The 20,481-nt window shown below is 38.6% G+C and overlaps 1 protein-coding gene across 1 annotated transcript; it reads left to right on the top strand.

Moving 5' to 3' along the window:
* Window positions 1-9,986: 9,986 nt before the first annotated feature.
* Window positions 9,987-11,282, top strand: LOC143891106 (zinc finger BED domain-containing protein RICESLEEPER 2-like). The gene is made up of 3 exons (XM_077395751.1): window positions 9,987-10,220; window positions 10,301-11,138; window positions 11,236-11,282. The coding sequence occupies exons 1-3, from the start codon at window positions 9,987-9,989 to the stop codon at window positions 11,280-11,282; spliced, it is 1,119 nt and encodes a 372-aa protein (XP_077251866.1).
* Window positions 11,283-20,481: the final 9,199 nt, after the last annotated feature.

Here is a 20,481-nt window from a genome sequence, read left to right as displayed (position 1 = left end):
CATCTTTCATTTCATTTTGTGTATGCTTATTTCTTTATCCTCAGGAAATGCATGCTTAGGTAGATGACTCCTGAGAATTGTTCCTATTTCATATGATTTTCGCCCGAAACTCTTAGAGGTTAATAATAAATGGCATAAGAGACCAACTGTTCGCACTCGGACGAATTGGGGGTGCTCTTCAGACCTTCTCCATTCGTAATCAGGCACGAACCCATTCATTTCTGGTTATCCATGGTATACAGAGCATATTTTGTTTAAAGATCCATGGCCGTATACCATGGATGACGACTCTGAGTTTGTTTAGGTATGTTTCGAATCCGGACCTGTTCCCGAATCGAGAGGTATCTCTTTTATATCGCCACTCGTGCTATGCTATGAGGGTGGCATCCCTTTCGAGAGTTCCTTGTTAGAGCTCTCATTCACACGTGGATGATCCTAGAGGCCACTGGGGCTCGTCCCCCACCTCTTCCTCGGATCGGGGCCCACACCGGTCGACCGCGACGGTAAGAAATTTGAAAATATAAAAGGGCGCCCGATAGGGGCGAGCGACCGCGATAGCACGGTCGACAGCGACGGTCAGGCAAACTAGCCGGTGGGGCATTTTCTGCTTGACTTTTTCAAGCCAGTTATTTACAGTTTTACCCCAAACGGTCATATTTTCAAATACACTATATATACATGATTAAAACCTATCTCTACACGCTTTTGAACATTTGAGAAAGATCAAATCCTATTTTCTCTTTGAGCTTCAAGTTTTTTTAATAAAAAGATAAAAACCTCTTTGATCTTCCATTTCTACATCTTATCAAGAGGCACTCCATAGGGCTTTTCTTTTGCTTATTTCTTGGGAGTGATTGTGAACTTAAACTTTGTAATCAGCCTATTAAGAGGCATTGAGAGTTTTTATTTTCTTTGTTCTTCATCGAGGGTCTTCTCTTCGGCCCGGTAAGAATTGTGAAGTGAGGGTCTTCTCTTCGGCCCGTTAAGAATTGTGAAGACGAGAGTTTCCTCGTCGTCCCGTTAAGAAAGGTGAAGACGTGAGGGTCTCTGATTCGACCCGTGAAGAAAGGTGAATCATGTAAGAGGGTGTGTCCCCTCTCAAGGCTTCGTGCAGAAAAGGTTTGTTCTCTTTGGAGATGGAGGAGTCGGGTGTACGGCTTCATCATTTTTAGTGAAGATCCCAAGGAGGAAAACTTGGGAGAGTGGAGTAGGTCTTGTGATAGACCGAACCACTATAAATCTTGTGCCTTGTGGATGCTTTCTCTCTCTCCCTCTCCCTTGCACGCGTGGTGATTGGTAATCTCTAACCCTAACTTGTTTATGCCTTTAATGGAACAAGGGTTAGTAAATGCACTTGATTTAAATGTATAAACCCTAATTGCATTATAACATATATTTGAACAAGGGTTAGTAAATGTGCATGATTAGAATGTCTAAACCCTAGCTTTGATCAACATGCCTATTTGAACAAGGGTTAGACTAATTAGTGCTTAATTAAAATGGATTAATTTTTAATCTCCCCTTAATTAAGCCTAAAATTTCTAATTGACCAATTCACACCCCCTCTTGGGTTGTGACACTAGTATTTCAGCAGGCGACAGCCGTAGTCCGGTCGACCGCCCCGGTCTGGCAAAAGAGCCGTTGGGGCCTGTGCAGGGTAGGTTTACCTAACCCAGAAATTACAGTATTGGGTCATAAATCCTTTAGGGCTATTTAAACACCATTAAAGACCTTCATTCCGACCTTTTGAAACATCACTTATCAAAATCCTAGAGCTTTAACTTTGAAAATCAAAAGGAATCATCTTCTACCTCTTGTGCTTTTGAACTTGCATCCATTACTTGTCAAGAGGGTCTCCAAGAGCATCTAGTTTCTATCATTTGGAGATTTAGTGAGCTTGAGAGTTGTATTTGCCTTTAGAGCTTTTATTTCTTTCTTCCTTCAATTTTTTTGTAAAGAGGGTTTCTACGCTTCAACCCTATAGAAGAAGAAGCTTGTTTGAGGAGAGGGTTTCACGCTTCGGCCCTTGAGAAAGGAGAAGCTTGTGGAGAGGGGTTTTACGCTTCGGCCCTTGAGAAATGAGAAGCTTGGTTGTAAAGGGTTCTACGCTTCAGCCCATGAAATGAGAAGCTTGATCATTGTAATTGGCTCATTGATCCGGTCATTTGAAGGAGGATCGAGATAGTGGAACTCGCGCATGGACGTGAAGAGTGGAGTAGGTCTTGAGATAGACCGAACCACTATAAATCTCGTGTACATTGTCCCTTTCTCTCTTCTCTCCTTTTGTGCAAGATTGTGGTAATATCCTTTACTTATTCATTTATAAATTAACAAGGGCTAGTTGCACTTCTAATTTCTAGGGTTTAACCAAATTACGAATTGTAGAGATTTTTAATTAGGCCCAATTCACCCCCCTCTTGGATTGCCTTTGGGATTTCATAAGACTTCCCACAGCCGAAGCATAGGGAATGTTGTTCATAACCTGCTTATCCTCAGGTGTCTTGGGAGACATCTTCTTGGATAATCTGATTCCATGCTTGAAAGGAACTAATCCCTTCTTGGAATCTGCCATGTTGTACCTTGCCAATATCTTATCTATGTAAGTTTCTTCTGATAGCCCAAGCTTCCTATTCTTACGGTCCCTAAACAATTTAAGTCCTAGAATGTATAAAGCTTCTCCCAGATCTTTCATACTAAACATACGTGAAAGCCATAACTTTGTACTTGATAGCATTCCTACATCATTCTCAATGAGTAGAATGTCATCTACATAAAGAACCAAGAATGAAACTGCGCTCCCACTGACCTTCTTGTAAACATAAGCCTCGTCTACATTTTGATAGAAGCCAGACTCTTTGACTGCTTGATCAAAACGAAGGTTCCAACTATGGGAAGCTTGCTTCAATCCATAAATGGATCTCTTCAACTTGCACACCTTTGATTACCCTCTTCAGTAGCCTCAAAACCCTCCGGTTGGACCATATAAATATCTTCCTGAATGTTTTCATTCAAGAAGGTGGTTTAGACCTCCATCTGCCAGATTTTGTAATCTTAATGTGCAGAGATAGCTAGTAAAATCCTAATGGACTTTAGCATGGTTACTGGTGAGAAGGTTTCCTCATAGTCAATACCAGCCTTTTGACTATATCCCTTCGCCACTAGCCTAGCCTTATAGGTCTCCACCTTTCCATCAGGGCCCTTCTTCCTCTTGAAGACCCATTTGCATCCAATGGGTTTAATACCCTCAGGTGGATTAACGAGAGTCCAAACCTTATTGGAAAATATAGAGTCCATTTCGAATTTCATAGCATCCATCCATTTTCTCACATTGATGTCTAACATCGCCTCTTTGTAGTTAAGGGGATTTGTATCTTCTGTATTTAGTTCACCCAAGTAGACAAGTCTATTGGGTTGTCTGACCTCCTTACTACTACGTTGGAGTGTTGGAATAGGTTTAGTGGGTACTTGCTCAATTTCCTTATATCTCTCTATTGGATTTTGGGGTTGCTCTTCTAAGGTAATCCTATCCTTTCCGCTCGCATCTTGAATGAACTCTTCTTCTAAGAATGTGGCATTCCGGCTCACAAAACAGTTTTGCTCACCAGCGTTATAAAATATGTAACCCTTTGTTTCCTTAGGTTATCCAATAAAGAGACACCTATTGGTTCGTGCCCCCAACTTTTCAACACCTATCTTTTTAAGATGGGCAGGACAACCTCGTATCCTCATATGATTCAATGCGGGCTTTCTGCTTGTCCATATCTCATATGAGTCCTTGGTACTGATTTAGTTGGTACTCGATTAAGGATGTAGAGCGTCGTTTCTAGGGCGTATCCCCATAGAAACAAAGGTGCTTGTGCAAAGCTCATCATAGATCGAACCATGTCTAACAATGTTCGATTTCTCCTCTCTGACACACCGTTCAACTCTGGTGTTGCAGGTGTAATCCATTGAGAAACTATTCCGTTTTCTTTTAAGTAGTCCTTAAACTCATCCGAGAGGTACTCTCCTCCCCTATCGGAGCGAAGTGTCTTAATCTTCTTGTTTAGCTGGTTTTCTACTTTATTCTTGAACTCTTAGAACTTTTCAAAGATCTCAGACTTACGTCACATTACGTACAGGTAGCCGTACCTTGAATGGTCATCCATGAAAGTCACGAAGTAGACAAACCCTACTCCTGCAGGATGAGAAAGAGGACCACATACATCCGTATGTATCAATTCCAATATACTTTCGCTTCTTCCACTCTTGCCCTTGAAGGGAATTTTAGTCATTTTGCCTTGGAGACATGGCTCACAAGTTGGAAAGGGTTCCACTTGGATTGAATCCAATGGACCATCTGTCACTAACCTTATGATCCTCTCTAGGCCAATATGACCTAATCGAAGATGCCAAAGATGTGTTGGAATTACCGTGTCCCTTGCCCTTTTGAGATTTGAAACATCAATAGTCAGAATATTCCAACATTGCTCACATTCTCTAAGGCGTTTATTAAGTATAGGCCATGACTCATTGTACCTTCCACAATTAAGGAATTTTCCTTTTTAATAAAAATAGAACTTTTATTAAAACTAGTAGAATATCCATCATCAAATAATTTTGAAACTGAAATTAAATTCCTTCTTATTGAAGGTACATAGAGACAATCATTTAATATTAGATAACCGCCTGAGAATGTCAAAACGTAATCTCCTACAGCTTGGACAGCAACTGTTACTTCAGTTCCAACCTGTAGGGTGAGGTCGCCTTCAATCAACCTTTTGATTTTCTTGAACCCATTCAAAATATTGCAGATGTGTGAGGTCTCACCTGTGTCAACACACTAGGAAAATACAGGTCCAATCATATTGGTTTCAGCAACAAACACTTGCAACATGCCTGAGGTAGGCTTGTTGCCCTGTGTGATAGCTAAATAGCTCCTGCAGTTCCTCTTCCAATGTCCAGTCTTTCCACAATGGAAGCAACCGTCGTTGTCCTTGGTTGACTTCTTTTTAAAATTCTTCTTGTTCTTTACCACTGGCATGTTCTTCTTAGAGCCTTGGCCTTTTGCTCTTCCTTTTCCTTTACCTTTTGGCTTTGGTGCTGATGGTAATTACCCTCTGGTAGGAAGGCACTTTTGTTATTTAGCATTATATCTGAGGCCGCTACCATTCTAATATGTTGCTGCTGCAGCATTTTGGACATAGGGCCAAGGTTGTAACACTTTGCCATCTCATTGTCCTCAAGCCACTTAGACTTTCTATCGTGGTCTGCTTGAGGCACATCGGGACCAGGTAGTTCTGGCTTCTCAATGGTAAGAACCCAATAAACTTTAGCGGCCGTGAGTATTAGCATTAGGTTCCTTTTCTAGTCGAGATAATTTGGACCAGTTAACTTATTTTCATCTAGGATCTTAACTTATGGGTTAAATGAAGCCATGGTATCTACACGCAAAGGAAAGATGCATAATTAGCAAAACTACCATTTTAGTTAATTTCATGACATGTCCATCAGATCTGAGATTTTGATCTACGATGGAACCGCCAATTGCACGTCTCATTCACGGCCCCCTCACCTCGTGAATCAAGAGAAATGTATAATTTCTCCAATGGGCATCGGAAACTTATTCAACTACTTTGAATAAGTGGATGCATCTAATCCTATAAGATCTGATTTATGTTCGGCCTCCAAACATTGCAGTATGTATATCCTTTGGGTGTTAATACCCTTTGCCGTAAGTTATACCCACCGCCTGAGAAACTATGCAATCTACAATAGCTTCTGCTTTGGCATGTGACCAATATATCATCCATATTCTCCTTATCTTTGTAGGAATCTAACAGTTTACTCTAGTCAAGAAATAAGATCGGCTTCTGCTTTGGCAGTGACCGTCCTATTTCCTAGACTAGCAAACAGTTAGATAGCTATGGAAGGCCAAGAGGTCTTGTCCTTTCGACTTAACCCCGTTTATCAACTGAATATTTTAAGAGCGTTATTTAATGTGGGAGTTACAATCATCATTGTGTATGTTTGATTAGGCATCCATTGCATAAAAAAAAGCATGCATTGCAAACCAAACCATGCCATCCATCACATGAAAAGCAAACCAACAAACTATGGAAATAAAAACACACCATCCATGAAACCTAATTTGGTATCTTGGATCATAGGGATTCTCCCACTAACCTTATTTGAATAAGGGAATCCCTACAATACCATCTTATCAAATTGAGGGTGAATTATGAGCAACTTTGTGCAACGGCACAAGGGGAACTTCGCTGGCCTCAAAGCGAATTCCCAAAGGAATGTAATCTGATTTGCCTTACAATAACATCAGCAACATCAGCAAGTTCATCCCTCTTTGGTTGGATCGAATCTGCCTCCATCTGTCAGTCAATCTGAAGCATCACCATGCTGCAATATTCACGATCCATCGATTGAGCACCAAGAGAATGATCTCATCTTCAATTGGTCTTTGACAAACAAATATAAACTACTCTAGTATCCTACACTAGCCTAGGTAATGTATACATCATAATCAATCTCCATGGGAAACCAGTCGTCGGCCCAACTGTCCAGAGGGAGTAATTAAAAACTCAAATAATTAAATTACATTGCGGACTTTAATATTACAAACCATAAAATAAATCATCACATCAAATCATAACATCCATAAAAAGGTCATGAATCTCATGCATGAATTAAAGTCCAAGCTCCTTTTTGCCCATCTTTCACCAATACCGATCAATTCAACCGGGTTAATTCAATTTTGATTAACACACAACTATTCTAATTTTAATTAGAAACCTCATAAAACCTTTTTATATGGTCTAATAAATCAGCATACAAAAGTTTGCGTCAAAACAAAATCGTTTGATTTGTAAAAAATAAAATTGTTCCATACCGGGAACACAATCCGGATAGCATGACCTTTCGAGTAACCCTGAGTGAGATATAGTTACTCAAATGCTTTCTCAAGGATCTGATCATGCTACATACACCCCAAGACATTACTAGAAAACTCTATGCCTGGGTTATAGGCTTTTCAAATCGTTTGGGGTAGAGAAAAAAATTCCAAATCAATTTTGGGAATTAATTTCCTAAATTCCAGCAACTTTTTCCGAACTTTGAAAAATCATATCTCCTAAACAGCATGTCCGATTTTGATGATTCCTGATGCGTTGGATTCATATTTGAGTCTACTTTTTAAACCTTGTAAGCCAATCAGTCCATAAATCCACCATACGGTTCAGTTTTGTTGTTCTCCAACAAACAGTTATTTGTTTATTCAAAACACACAAAGACTAGGAACCTCGGATAGCCGGGATAAACGTCCGGACTCACAACAGATCACCGCATGATCTATCTTCGGTTCGTTAGCCTTCTAGTCTATTCCCTAGTTAGCTCTGATACCACTTGTTAGATTGGTTGTAAAACCCCGAGCAAAATCGCTACATGTTGCAGAAGAATAAACCGTGTAGAACAAAAAATTTGCTCTAACTCAGGATTCCTAGGGACTAATTGATTTCAATGTGATTTAATAAACATAAATATAAATACCTTATTTTGCTGATGAGAAGAAAAACGTATGCGTGATCTACTCCTCGAAAATCCACCAACGATCTAATCGATGCGAAACCGCAAGTTAAACCGATGGATTCCTTTCTTTGCACAAAGGATCTTGTAAACAACTCTTTGTTTACTTTATAACCTGATCTAAATCAGATTATAATGTGGGAATATGTATTTATATCAATGGAGCTTTGTTGGATGTTTGTCTTTGACGTAGAAAAGACAACTAGTTGATGGAATTGAAGAAGATGAAGAAGAGAAAGACTTTGGGATGTCTCTACCAATTTCCAACACATGGAATTATGGAAGAGCTTGCAAACTCTATTCCTTTGTCTTATTTTTATAGAGTTCTCAATTTTTATATACACAACCCAAAGCTTCTAGAGAAATCTCACAAAACAGGGAAACTAGCCACAATTAGGGGTGTCAATGGATCCAGATGGTCCGATGGATCGTACAAATCCGAACGTTAATGAAAGGGATCTAAACATACAAATAGGATCCATGGGCATATTTCATACCATAAAATCTAGGATCCAAAAAATTTTGGATTGGGTATTGGCACGCCAGAGATGCCCATTGGATAGTCACGATCCGAAATGTTTTACAAAAATAGCCTTCAAATTTTGTAAACACTATCACTTCTATGAAGGGTATTTTGGTCAAAACCTCTCTTATCACTAATGAATCGGATAAGAATGCGGGATTTCCTTATTTCCAGCCGTTTCATTCCTACTTTTACTTTCACCGTTTCAATTTTCACTTTTTACGGAGGAAAGAAAAAGGGGTTTTAGGGTTTTGTTCTTTTCGCTACCATTAACAACAACGGTGTGTATCTCTCAAGCTCTGAAGGTAAGGTTTGATTGTGTTTGTTCATAAATTTTGGGATTTTACTTTTACCCTAAGGCCTTGTTTGGAAACCATAAAAATTTATTCCACCGAATATTCATCGACCCAACTGTTTTAGAGGGGATGAGGAGAGGGAGAGAATTAAGTGGGTGGAGTGAAGATAACATCATATACCCCTAAAACCTAGTGAAAAGAACTTATATATTTGGAATTGATTTTTTTTCTTTTGTTTTACTGGTTTTAGGAGCTTTCCATTGTCGATCATCACTTCCACCCTCTCAAGTCTCCATCTCCCGTGCATCTCTCACAACTAGCCCCACAAATATTCCATTGAATTAATATTTTTTTATGGTGGGGAATATTTTTTCACAGGGGTGGCCAAACATGGCCTAATATAAATTCGTAAAATCTACGTTTTTTTCACATTTGCTTCACAACCACCTCAGATGAATTAAATGAATAAGACAGATTCTCCTAAAATATATACACATTTTTTTAGGGAGATGATTTTTTCACCCCCTGTAGGATTATGTGCTCCGATTTTAGCGGAATTGTGGGCAGACTTAACACTTTTTGACGTCAAATCACGTTAAAAGGGGGCGCATAATCCTACAGTGGGGTGAAAAAATCCTCGCCCTATAAGTTTTCATGGTTTCCAAACATGGCCTTTTGTTTATGAATGCTTTTTATGTACAATTCAGAAACTCATTTACATTCTCCTGTATCAATCTCGCCTTGTATCTTTCTTGATTATAATGAATGATGCTAAACTAGCTAAACAATATCTATGGTTATTTTTACATGTTATACAGGAAATTATTTCAACAATCTCTGAGGATATTGTGGATAATGATGTTAATGATGGAAATCACTCACCACCTAGCCCTAGACGACGTAAATTAAAGTCAGTCATTTGGAATGATTTTGAAAAAGAAGAAGATTCAAATGGGGTTATGTGGGCTATATGCAAACATTGTAAGAGGAATTTCACAGGTTCAAGTACTAGTGGAACTACTCACTTAAAACAACATCTTGCGCATTGTCCTAAAAACAAAAATCATGACGTAAGACAAAAAAATTTGTTTTGGGGTCAAGCAAAAATAGATGGGAGTACTTGTGTTAGTAATTTTAAGTTTGATCAAAATCAAAGACAAGATCTTGCTCATATGATAATGTTGCACGAGTACCCCTTTAAAATGGTAGAACACCCCGGGTTTGTTAAATTTGCTAAGAATCTTCAGCTGTTATTCAAGATGGTGTCTAGGAACACGATTAACTCTAATTGCTTAGCAATTTATAAAAAAGAGAAAGAAAAGCTCTCTACAGTATTTGAAACTATTCCTGGTCGTATCAGCCTTACAACAGATATGTGGACATCCAACCAAACTCTTGGATATATATGTCTCACATCACATTTTGTTCATCATGAGTGGGTGTTGAACAAGAGGATAATTAATTTTGCCGTGGAACCATCTCCTCACACTGCAATAAATTTATGTGACACAATTTATTGACAGTTATTAGAGTGGAAAATTGACGGAAAGATATCTACAATGACTGTAGATAATTTGACAACAAATGATAGCATGTGTGCCAAGTTGAAAGAAAAATTGCATGACACACTTCCACTTGAGGGTAAGTTTTTCCACGTTGGTTGTTGTGCGCACATCTTAAACTTGGTAGTACAGAGTGGCTTGGAAGTGATTAATGATGTGATCCACAATGTTCGTGAGAGTGTGAAGTATGTGAAGGCTTCACAATCACGTCAACAAAATTTTCAGGAATTGGCTAGAGTGTCAAAGATAAGTAGTGAAAAGAAGGTTTGCCTTGATGTTCCAACTAGGTGGAACTTGACATTCCTTATGTTACATATGAGGATGTATTTCTTCAAATGACACAGTGTGATCTGAATTATCAAGTAGCACCTACAAAAGATGAATGGGAAAATGCTAAAATTATTTGTAATTTTTTGAAAGTCTTTTATGATGCTACCACTATTTTTTCTGCTACCAAGTCTCCTACTGCAAATATATTTTTTCCTGAATTAGTATCAATTCGGTGTGCATTGCATGAGGCATATGTGTGCGATAAATTGTTTATGAGATCCATTGTTGAGAGAATGAAAGACAAGTTTGATAAGTATTGGGGAGAATGCAGCTTGATCTTATCGATTGCGGTAGTTTTAGATCCTAGGTACAAGTTGAAGCTATTGGAGTATTATTATCCTAAAATTTACTATTTTGAAAGAAGTGAGATGGAAATCCAAAAAGCCAAAAATGCCATTAGAGACCTTTACCGAGAGTATGAAAGAAAACAAGTTTCATCTACCGAGAGATCATCTCTCTCAGGTTTTAATTTTGCAACTGAGGAAAGGGTAGGGCTCAACACTAATCCAAGTCGACAAGATAAAATGAATCTTTTTCACCAATTTGCTATAGAAAGTTCTTCAAGGGTGGAAAGAAAGGGGGATTTAGATCATTATTTCGATAAATCCATTATCATAGTTCCTCCCACAGATGAATTTGATGTATTGAGTTGGTGGAAGAGCAATCCACTCTACTATCCCACACTCTCTATAATGGCTCATGACATCTTGGGGATTCCCATATCGATTGTAGCTTCCGAGTCTGGATTCAGTACTAAAGGTAGAGTATTAGATCAGTATCGTAGTTTATTACTTCCAGAGACAGTAGAGGTTCTCATTTGTGGGCAAGATTGGTTACAGGCTTCAATTGATGGTACATCTATATTCAATTTAATTTTTTTATTATTCTAATTGTAGTTTATAAATGTGGTTTTAAATTTTTTAACATTTGCTTTGTATACTTATGAAAGGTTTGGCTACTTCTACGAATTCTATCACAATTGGCGATGAAGACTAGATGTGGTCTTTATAGTATTTTCTCTGAGACAGGTAGATAGTTGGTTAATTATTGGATGTTGCTTAATTTTTTGTTTTGCATTGTTGAATTTATGATGCACAAATATTTAAATTAATTATTTTGTTCCTTTGTAAGTTGATGTAGGGTATGTCGACAATGGATTGGAGATTTTTTTGTTTAGTTGTGCCAATCGCAAAAATAATGGATTGGAGATATTTTGGTTTAGTTGTGCCAATTGCAAAACCAACATGGCAGCATTGTGTTTTTGAGTTTGATATTTTTATTTATTACTTTGTGGTTACACGAATCTTGTCAACTGTTGCAGACGTATGTATTTATTGTGTGTTGATGTTATTATTAGTGAACTATTTAGAAATGATTCATTTGACTTGTTATCTTGGTCAACCGTCATTTTTCTTATTATAAGTTTCACTACTTCAGTTGAAAGTATACACAATTCTTAGAATTTGTAGGAATTTATAAATGGTATAGAAGAGCAATACTATTTTTGGATGGTTCCGTGTCATGTTGATGAGGATTATCATGGTGAGTCTTTTTTTTTTCTTGATTCATTTTCTCAGTTTTTACTTTCATTATGCTAGTCTATTGAACTATGTGCCGTCAAGAATATATTATCAGTTCATCATTTTTTATTACTGAATGTTATTGTTATGAATCATATTCTTTGATAATAGTTCTACATTATATTTGTGTATGTAATTTTGATTAGTTTTATTGTTTACAAGCATTATTTTACACAGATTAAACATGGATAAATTTTTAATTTAGTAGAAGGAAATGCATAGAGACACACTAATAGTGGACTGCCATTCTTACTCTTTTTTAAAAAAATAATTGTTTACTTATCTTAGTGGGACATAATAGGACACTCCGATGGACGGTCCGAATTAAAATGGATCGTGATCATGACGTGGAAATTAGGATCCGAAGAACAATCTGACTCCGACCCGACCGATAAGGAATTTGAATGGATCGTGACTGTGACATAGGTGGATCCGCTCCGAAGTGGATCCGTTGACACCCATAGCCACAATTAGAAGCTCCAATTTGGAAACAAGTTAGTTGGCTTTTTCAAAATAGAAACCAAACAATGTGGGAGTGTTTTTTAGAAATTCTTCGACTTTTAAAAATTACTATATTAATTTTTTTTAATGTAAAAAATGTGGTTGCTTTATTGGATAAACAATCCCAAAAATATCTCACACATTGTTTCATTTTTCAACATTCCCGCTATAAGCCTGTAGGTCAAATTTGACCTCATTTTTTGGACAAGTAAATGGCCGAATTAGAAAACATCACAAACTATGAAGTTGTAGATCTTTCAGAATCCATCGAAACGAGTACTTGTACATTAATTCTTTACCAGAGATGAGTAAGTTATGACTGTTTTAGTAAAACGAGTCTATAAGCTAAACTTACAATTATTTATTTAATTCTTTTAATTAAATAAACATATTTCCTCTCATCCAATGGGATAAAAAGATCCATCCATATTTTTCTATAATTCCCAAACTACCCTTATGGTTTATACTTAACCATTTTGGTATTCCTAATGTATCCCATAGTGCATATACACTATATACATTGTATATATCCTTTAAATGCTTCCAATGCCACAAAACTAAATCGTGTAAGCAACTAAATAAATGTGGGACCTCCATCTAATAGATAATAATAGGTCAATCGAGTAATGAGTGGGATCGTAGCACGAATTCAATGGTAGATCCTATAGAACCCACAAGTGGGCCCCACTGCTATTATTGCTCCGTTGCCAATGCTACAATCGCATTGAGTCAGTGGCCTCCATCGAGACGTAACCCTGAAGATAACTGTCAAATCATCATACCCCTAATCACATCAAATGTGCAAGTCCTTTCTCCCAGTCCACATCTACTGTGTTGAGTCCTAAGGGGGTGGACATCAACTACCCCATGGGCTCACTCACGGTATACCTTTCAGTCAAGCAGTGCCGGCCCACAAATCCATTTGCTAAAAACCATTTCAAAACTTATTTTGTGAAATCCTTTTGATATACACTTTATCAAATCCACCTAGCCAGACATTTTTCTAGGCCTACTACTCTCACCAAGACCGTAGATGTTATCCTATGAAATAGGTGGAGAATTCCATGTCAGGTATCACTATTGACCTCGAAGGTTTGTCCAACACTTCAGTTCTACCCTCTAGTGACTCCAAGAGAATCACGGTTAAATAAACCAAGAATGAGAGACTCGCCAACAGACCAATATGACCCCTCAGGTCAAAGGACATGTAAAGGGTCATGTCTGGTAGTATAGCTCAACTATTTCTTGTCTACAAGCTATTCTAATGTGAAATAAAGGTCTAGGGAACCAAGAGGGGGGTGAATTGGTTTTCTCAAAAATTCATCCTTTTAAAATCTAATTTTAAACCTAATTGAATTTCTCTTTACTTGCTTAGTTTTTGGTTAGTTCAAATAATAAAGAAAAAATGCCCAACCATACAAAAATGAGAGTGCAAGGATAAGACAAGAACACACCGATGTATAGTTGTTCGGGCAAAGCCCTACTCCACTCTTCTTGAGATCGTCCTAAAGGATTTCCACTATGTGAGACCTCCATGATGCCCGGCTCAGAGGCGATTACAATCCCAAGGGAATTAAATGAGGATGCCCTTGCCACCTTTACACCAACTCTCCTTCTCAGCCGAGTTCTAAGCGCTTCTCCCTAGGGTATTAAGAATAGGATGCCCTAGCGACCTTTATAATGAAGAAGAGAAGATTGCTATGCCTTCCTTTAGGGCTTGATGCACAATAAAGTCCCCTTGAATGCTCTCCAAGATAATAAAGTCCCCTTGCCGATGCCAAAAGGGGAGAATTTTGGAAATTAATTATTTATTCATGTTCTATATGCACTATATGCTTTTTCTTGTCATTTTATATCTGTGCATATGTTGAGGGGGAGTTTTCACATTCACTTGCCTATTATGTCACTCCACACACACCTCATAATCAATTTTGTTTGTCATCATAAAAAAAGGGGGAGATTGTAAGCCCAAGGGTTTATCCTCCTACTTATTTTGATGATTCTCAAACTAAATTTATTATGTTTTTGAATACTAATCAATTTGCCTTAAATTGTTATGATAAGACAGGTTAATCATTGAAGGAACCAACGCACTACATTGGTAAAGCTTGAAGTTGTACCATTCAAGGGACAAAGAAGCTGGAATCAAAACTGAACCAACTCACCTTAGAAGAACAATCAAGGTGGAGCTCACTTCAACACACTCAAGCAAAGCAAGCACACAATGGAAGATCTATGAAGATCAAGACCAAAGAGAAGTGTAACTACACTTAGACTTTGTGTACATCATCTCTCTTTGGATTTTCTAGTTTAAGGCAAGGTTTTCAAAATATGTTTTCTTTAAGAGACTTATTTTGTTAAGAGAATATTTGTGTGGTGGACCAACATGTTGGGACCCTCATAACATTCCAAATTATCATATAAATATGAGTTCCAAAAGCCCAAAAGAAATCAGCAACAAAAAAACTGGAAAATATGTTGTTTATAGGCTTCTCGAAACTCCGAAATTTGTCTTAGAACTCCGAGAAATGGTCCAGGTATTATATCCATTCTCTAGTCGTTTTCTCGGAACTCCGAGACTTTTCTCGGAGCTCCGAAAATGGTTCTCGGAACTCCGAGAACGTCGCGACAGCAAAAAATATATCCGTTGTAATTCAAACGGCTAGTTCCTTTTTGGGGTGTTTTTGTTACCACCACCCCCAAACGGTCATATGTTGCTTTAGGCTTATAAATACACATTCAAGAGGTTCATTTAACTCTCTTGAATGATTCAAAAACCATCCTAAGCGTTTACAAATACTTGCAAACCCATTTGGCTTAAGCTTTTTATTTTCTCCACCAAACTTGCCTTGCACTTGCAATCTTTTGAGTTTGGATTTAGGATTTAACTTGTATTATCTTGGAGAGCATTCAAGAGGACTTTACTGTGCATCAAGCCTTAATGGAAGGCATAGCAATCTTCTCTTCTTCTTTGTAAAGGTGGCTAGGGCATCCTATTCTTAATACCCTAGGGAGAAGCGCTTAGAACTCGACGGAGAAGGAGAGTTGGTGTAAATGTGGCAAGGGCATCATCATTTAATTCCCTTGGGATTGTAATCGCCTCGAAGCCGGGCATCATGGAGGTCTCACATAGTGGAAATCCTTGAGGACGATCTCAAGAAGAGTGGAGTAGGGCTTTGCCCGAACCACTATACATCGGTGTGTACTTGTCTTATCCTTGCACTCTCATTTTTGTATGGTTGCACATTTTTTCTTTATTATTTGAACTAATAAAAAACTAAGCAAAGTAAAGAAAAATTGAATTAGGTTTAAAATTTGATTTCAAAAGGATAAATTTTTTAGAAAACCAATTCACCCTCCTCTTGGTTCCCTTGATCTTTATTTCAATTGGTATCAAAGCCTCGTCTCTATTTTTTAAAATCCTAACCAGTCTAGAGAAAAGATCTTAAAATGGCAAACTACCATCAACACCAAGAAGGTCACTCAAACACCAGGCCACCCTATTTTGATGGAACACATTATGGATATTGAAAAACTAAAATGAAAGTCATTTTAACTCAAGACTACCAAATTTGTAGAGCCATTCAAAATGGATATACCTTGAACACTAGGGAATTAAATGAATGGACCGAAGCCGAACAACAAGCCTCAAACTATAATGCCAAAGCCATGAACTCTTTAATTTGTGATTTGTCACCCGGAGAATTCAATAGAATTTCAAACTTAAATTCGGCTAAAGAAATTTGGGACACCTTAGAAATTACCCATGAAGGAACTAGCCAAGTTAAGGAATCTAAAATGAATCATCTATATAGGCAATTTGAACTTTTTCAAATGACACTCAATGAAACCATTGCCAATATGTACACTAGATTCACTAACTTAGTTAATGGGCTAAGGGGACTTGGGAAACAATTTTCAAATAGAGATTTAGTGTCCAAAATCCTTAGATCCCTAGCTCTATCATGGGAATCCAAAACCTCCGCAATCACCGAAACCAAGGACATGAACACATAGAATCTAGATGAACTAATAGGGTCCTTGATAACTCATGAAATGATTTTCAAAACAAAAGCACTCGAAATTAAAAATAAAATGAAAAAAAGAAAAGGTGTTGCTTTTACTTCTAATGTAGGTGATGATGAAGAGTAAGAGGAGATATGGAAGATGAGGTAGCTCTCTTATCAAGAAGAATCAAGTTCTTGCAAAGGAATATGGCAAACATGAAAAATAGAAAGACCACTCCTCCATTCAAGAAGAAAGAAGATCTTGGTGACAGATCCTCTCAACCTCGATGCTACGGATGCAAGAAAATTGGAAACATTCATCCGGATTGCCCATTCAACAATGAGCCTACTCCAAACAATCGTTTCAAGAGTAGAGAAGGCAAGAAAAGAATAACCGCCACATGGGATGAAAATAATGAAAGCGAATGTGAGCCAAATGATGGAGAAGATTGCATGATTGCAAGGAATGTGTGCTTCATGGCTAACAAGTGACAATCAAGAGGTAAGTACTTTAAATGATGTTATTACTTTAAAAGAAGTGCTTCATTCTTTACAAAATGCACATGATCAACTAGAAATTGAACTTGATAAGAATGCATCTTTTGAAAACTCTCTTTCTAGTTTGACAAAAGAATTTGGGTGGTTAAAGAATGATCATGATTTTTTATTTGATATGACAATGGGCAGAGGTCCAACACTGTGATCACGACAAGAGTTTAACTGGGTATATCCTCTCATGAGAGGATATATTCATTTGAACAAAACCCTAGCACTTTGACTATGAAAAATGGTCGGGATTGGTTTGTCTTTACAGGAAAAGACAAACTTAATTGAGCATGACTCATGAGTTGTGACCATGACGATGGTCAAGACAAAGGTCCATCTTCACAGGGGAAGATAGTGACAATTTGGGCAGAGTCCTGCTGCTGTTTTGACCATAACAAATGGTTAGGACGAGTCTAACCTTTCGAAAAGGTTAGATTAATTTGAGCAGAGATCGGGCACTGTGACCATAACAACAATCATGACAAGATGATCTTCATACGAGAAGACATATTTATTTGGGCAGAGCTCTACCGCTTAGACCATTACAGTGGTCCGGACATGTCTATCTTTATATGGAAAGATAGATTCAAAGAGGGATATGACCGGGACGGTCGGGACAAGTCTATGAAAGGATAGACTTATCTGAGCAGAGCTCCGCCGTTTTGACCATATCGATGGTCAGAACGGGTCTAAACTCATTTCAAAGCAGTAGAGCCTGATGAGGTTGTGACTAGCATGGCCAGGACACATCTACCTTTATGGAAGGATAGATTTGAGCAGAGCTCCGCCGCTTCGACCATAATGAAGGTCAGGACGGGTCTAAACAAGATAAACAATAGAGCCGGAAGGGGATGTGACCAAGATGGTCAGGACAGGTCTATCTTCACATGGAATGATAGATTTGAGCAGAGCTCCGCCGCTTTGACCATAATGATGGTCAAGACGGCTCTAAACTCGATAAACAATAGAGCCGAAAGGGGTTGTGGTCAGAATGGTCAAGATAGGTCTATCTTTATATGGTAAGATAGATTTATTTAGGCAGAGCTTTGCTACTTTGACCATAACGATGGCCAGGATGGAAGATGAATGAAGGGTCAAGGTTCCAAAGAGAAATAATTACCTTAATTTTTAAAAGATGGGACCAGAATGTGAGTCTTTTGGTTAAGCATGTTAACCGTAAGACGGACATTCCTCCAGGGTAATATGATTGCTTATCCAAGGAAAGTGATGTTATGGGTTTGCAACCATGACTCTGGACAAAAAGAAAGGTTTGGAATAACCCCTAGTTTTGGGTGAAAATGAACTGCGACTGGTGCACATCGGGCTAGAGTAATGACATCCCTAGTAAGAATTGAGACAACCCGGGGACACTTTTCTAGACTCACTGGACATGCCCTAAGTGGGCCAGAGGTTTAGTGTATTCCTATTTTGGGAATATGCTCACATCTCTCCAGAGTAACTGGTTTTGGCTTTTCCTAACTCTAAGCTTAGCATGCCCTATGTGGGCATGGTATACATCTACGTGCGTATGCTGGGCTTATGCATTGTGATGAAGGCTTAAAGGTTCATCTCGCCGAAGTGCTCAAACAACCCTTATCAGGAGCCCTGGTGCAGCGGGAGGTTCAATACATCATCGTTTTAACGTCACCACATGGGTGACGTGCAAAGAGGTGGTGCTTTCACATCAAATGGAGATGTGACAAACAGCGATCCGGGTAATAACATCCCAGACGCCACCCATCCGTCCCAAGCGCTAGTCACTCACAAGGGTAATAGGTATGCAAAACATGGTGTGTGCAGTGTTTGACATAAAATAAATGGGTAAGCCTAGGTGCCTCCCGAGGCATTTTCGCACAATTTGGCTACAATTTAAAGCATTGGCTCAAGCAAACGTGCAGAACAAGCGTATGGTACTGAAAGTAAATCTAACACTTGTTTTATTCGGTCGTAATGAGCATCCGTAACTTGCAAAGTGTTCGCAACTTACGGGTGCCCCTAAGAGCTACATTGGGTTAAGGATAACCCTAATAAAGGTGGAAAAAGCCAAGTTATTTGATTAAATTCTCCGAATATGCCAAGTCAAGTCAATATAGAGCTATAACCTTTTTATTTTCAATTAATATTCATTTTCCCCAGCAGAGTTGCCAGTTTGTGGGAGCCGATTTTTTCCCAAGCACGCGGGGCGGCAGGGGATCACCACGTCGGGTTCTCTGGGACGTTAATCTGCGCTTCTTGTGAACTCGGGATCATGGTCCAGATTTCACAAGAAAGTGAAACTCAGAGTCTCCACCCAGGTTAGGGCCTAGGACCCTTGCCTGTTCTTCCAATGAAAAGGAGATAGGTATCCGAGTTTCATTAGAGGAACAGAAACCAGAGGGGTTCTTTTGCTCTGGGCCTAGAACCTGTAATTTTGCTCTGTTTATTAAGGCATGGTCCATACAGATATCAGGGTAAGGATTATGGTTACAATCCGAGAAGGTGTTAGGCACCCCCTCTTGCTCGAGTAAATCCGGTCTCTTGACTTGATTTGTCACTTTTGAAGAATTTAATTAGGATAACTTATCGTTTTATCCTTTGTTTGGATTATGCTTAATTCCAAAATGTAAATAAAATGAATTTACAAAAGAAAGAAAATAAGCGGTTGTTATCCTGATTGAGATCGTATGCTGTGATATGAGTCCCGAAAGGTCTCATAGCTGACCACAATCAGGTTGACTAAATCAAACGGAAAAGATAGTACAAAAGGGAGAAGAAACTCTGGGTTTATGATTCCCTCTATTTGTTCAACACCGTGGAGCGCCAGGGCTCTCGTCTCTGTCTTGTTTGTCTATGGTAGGATCGAAGACAGAGTGGTGGGATAAGGCATGTAGCCATATTTACAGAGAGGAGAGGGATTACGTTACAGGCTCTAGGGCAAAAGGAGCCATAAATCCCATAACTACCCTGCACCAAGTTTTATAATAGAAATGTAGAAAGCTGTGAAATAATTGTAAATTTACCAGAGTAGCGAGAGAGCTTGTCGAGAAATCAACGGCGTAACAACGCTGATTAGACGAAAGGGCTTCGGGTTTACCTAGATTTCGGCAGAACAATAGCGCTGCTTGGATGAAGGAGCTTCAGGTTTGCCGAGATTTCGGCAGAACAATAGCGCTATTTAGATAATAAAGCCTCGCGTTCTCCGAAATTCAGCAGAACAACGATGCTATTTTGACGAAGGGGTTTTGGGTTTGCCAAAATTTCGGCAAAGCAACGACGCTATTTAGATAATAGGGCCTCACGTTCTCCAAAATTCAGCAGAACAACGACGCTATTTTAACGAAGGGGCTTCGGGTTTGACGAGATTTCGGCAGAATAACAGCACTATTATTGAAAAATAGCTCGTAGTTCTGCGAAATTCAACAAAATAACGATGCTATTTGAAGGATGTCGCTCCGAGTCATCTGAAATTCAACAGAATACCGACGCCCAGTGTGAGCTACCTTAGAATTTCTCTATTGTCTCTCTTCTAAAGTAAAGAAACTAGGATTTTTTGAGATTCACAAGGAAAAACCAAAAGAAAAT

This window comes from Tasmannia lanceolata, unplaced genomic scaffold (genome assembly GCF_043159265.1).
Source record: "Tasmannia lanceolata isolate RefF3 unplaced genomic scaffold, GAP_Taslan_0.1 ptg000013l, whole genome shotgun sequence".
In the NCBI taxonomy this organism is placed as follows: Eukaryota; Viridiplantae; Streptophyta; class Magnoliopsida; order Canellales; family Winteraceae; genus Tasmannia; species Tasmannia lanceolata.
This window is presented reverse-complemented; position numbering and strand designations above follow the sequence as displayed.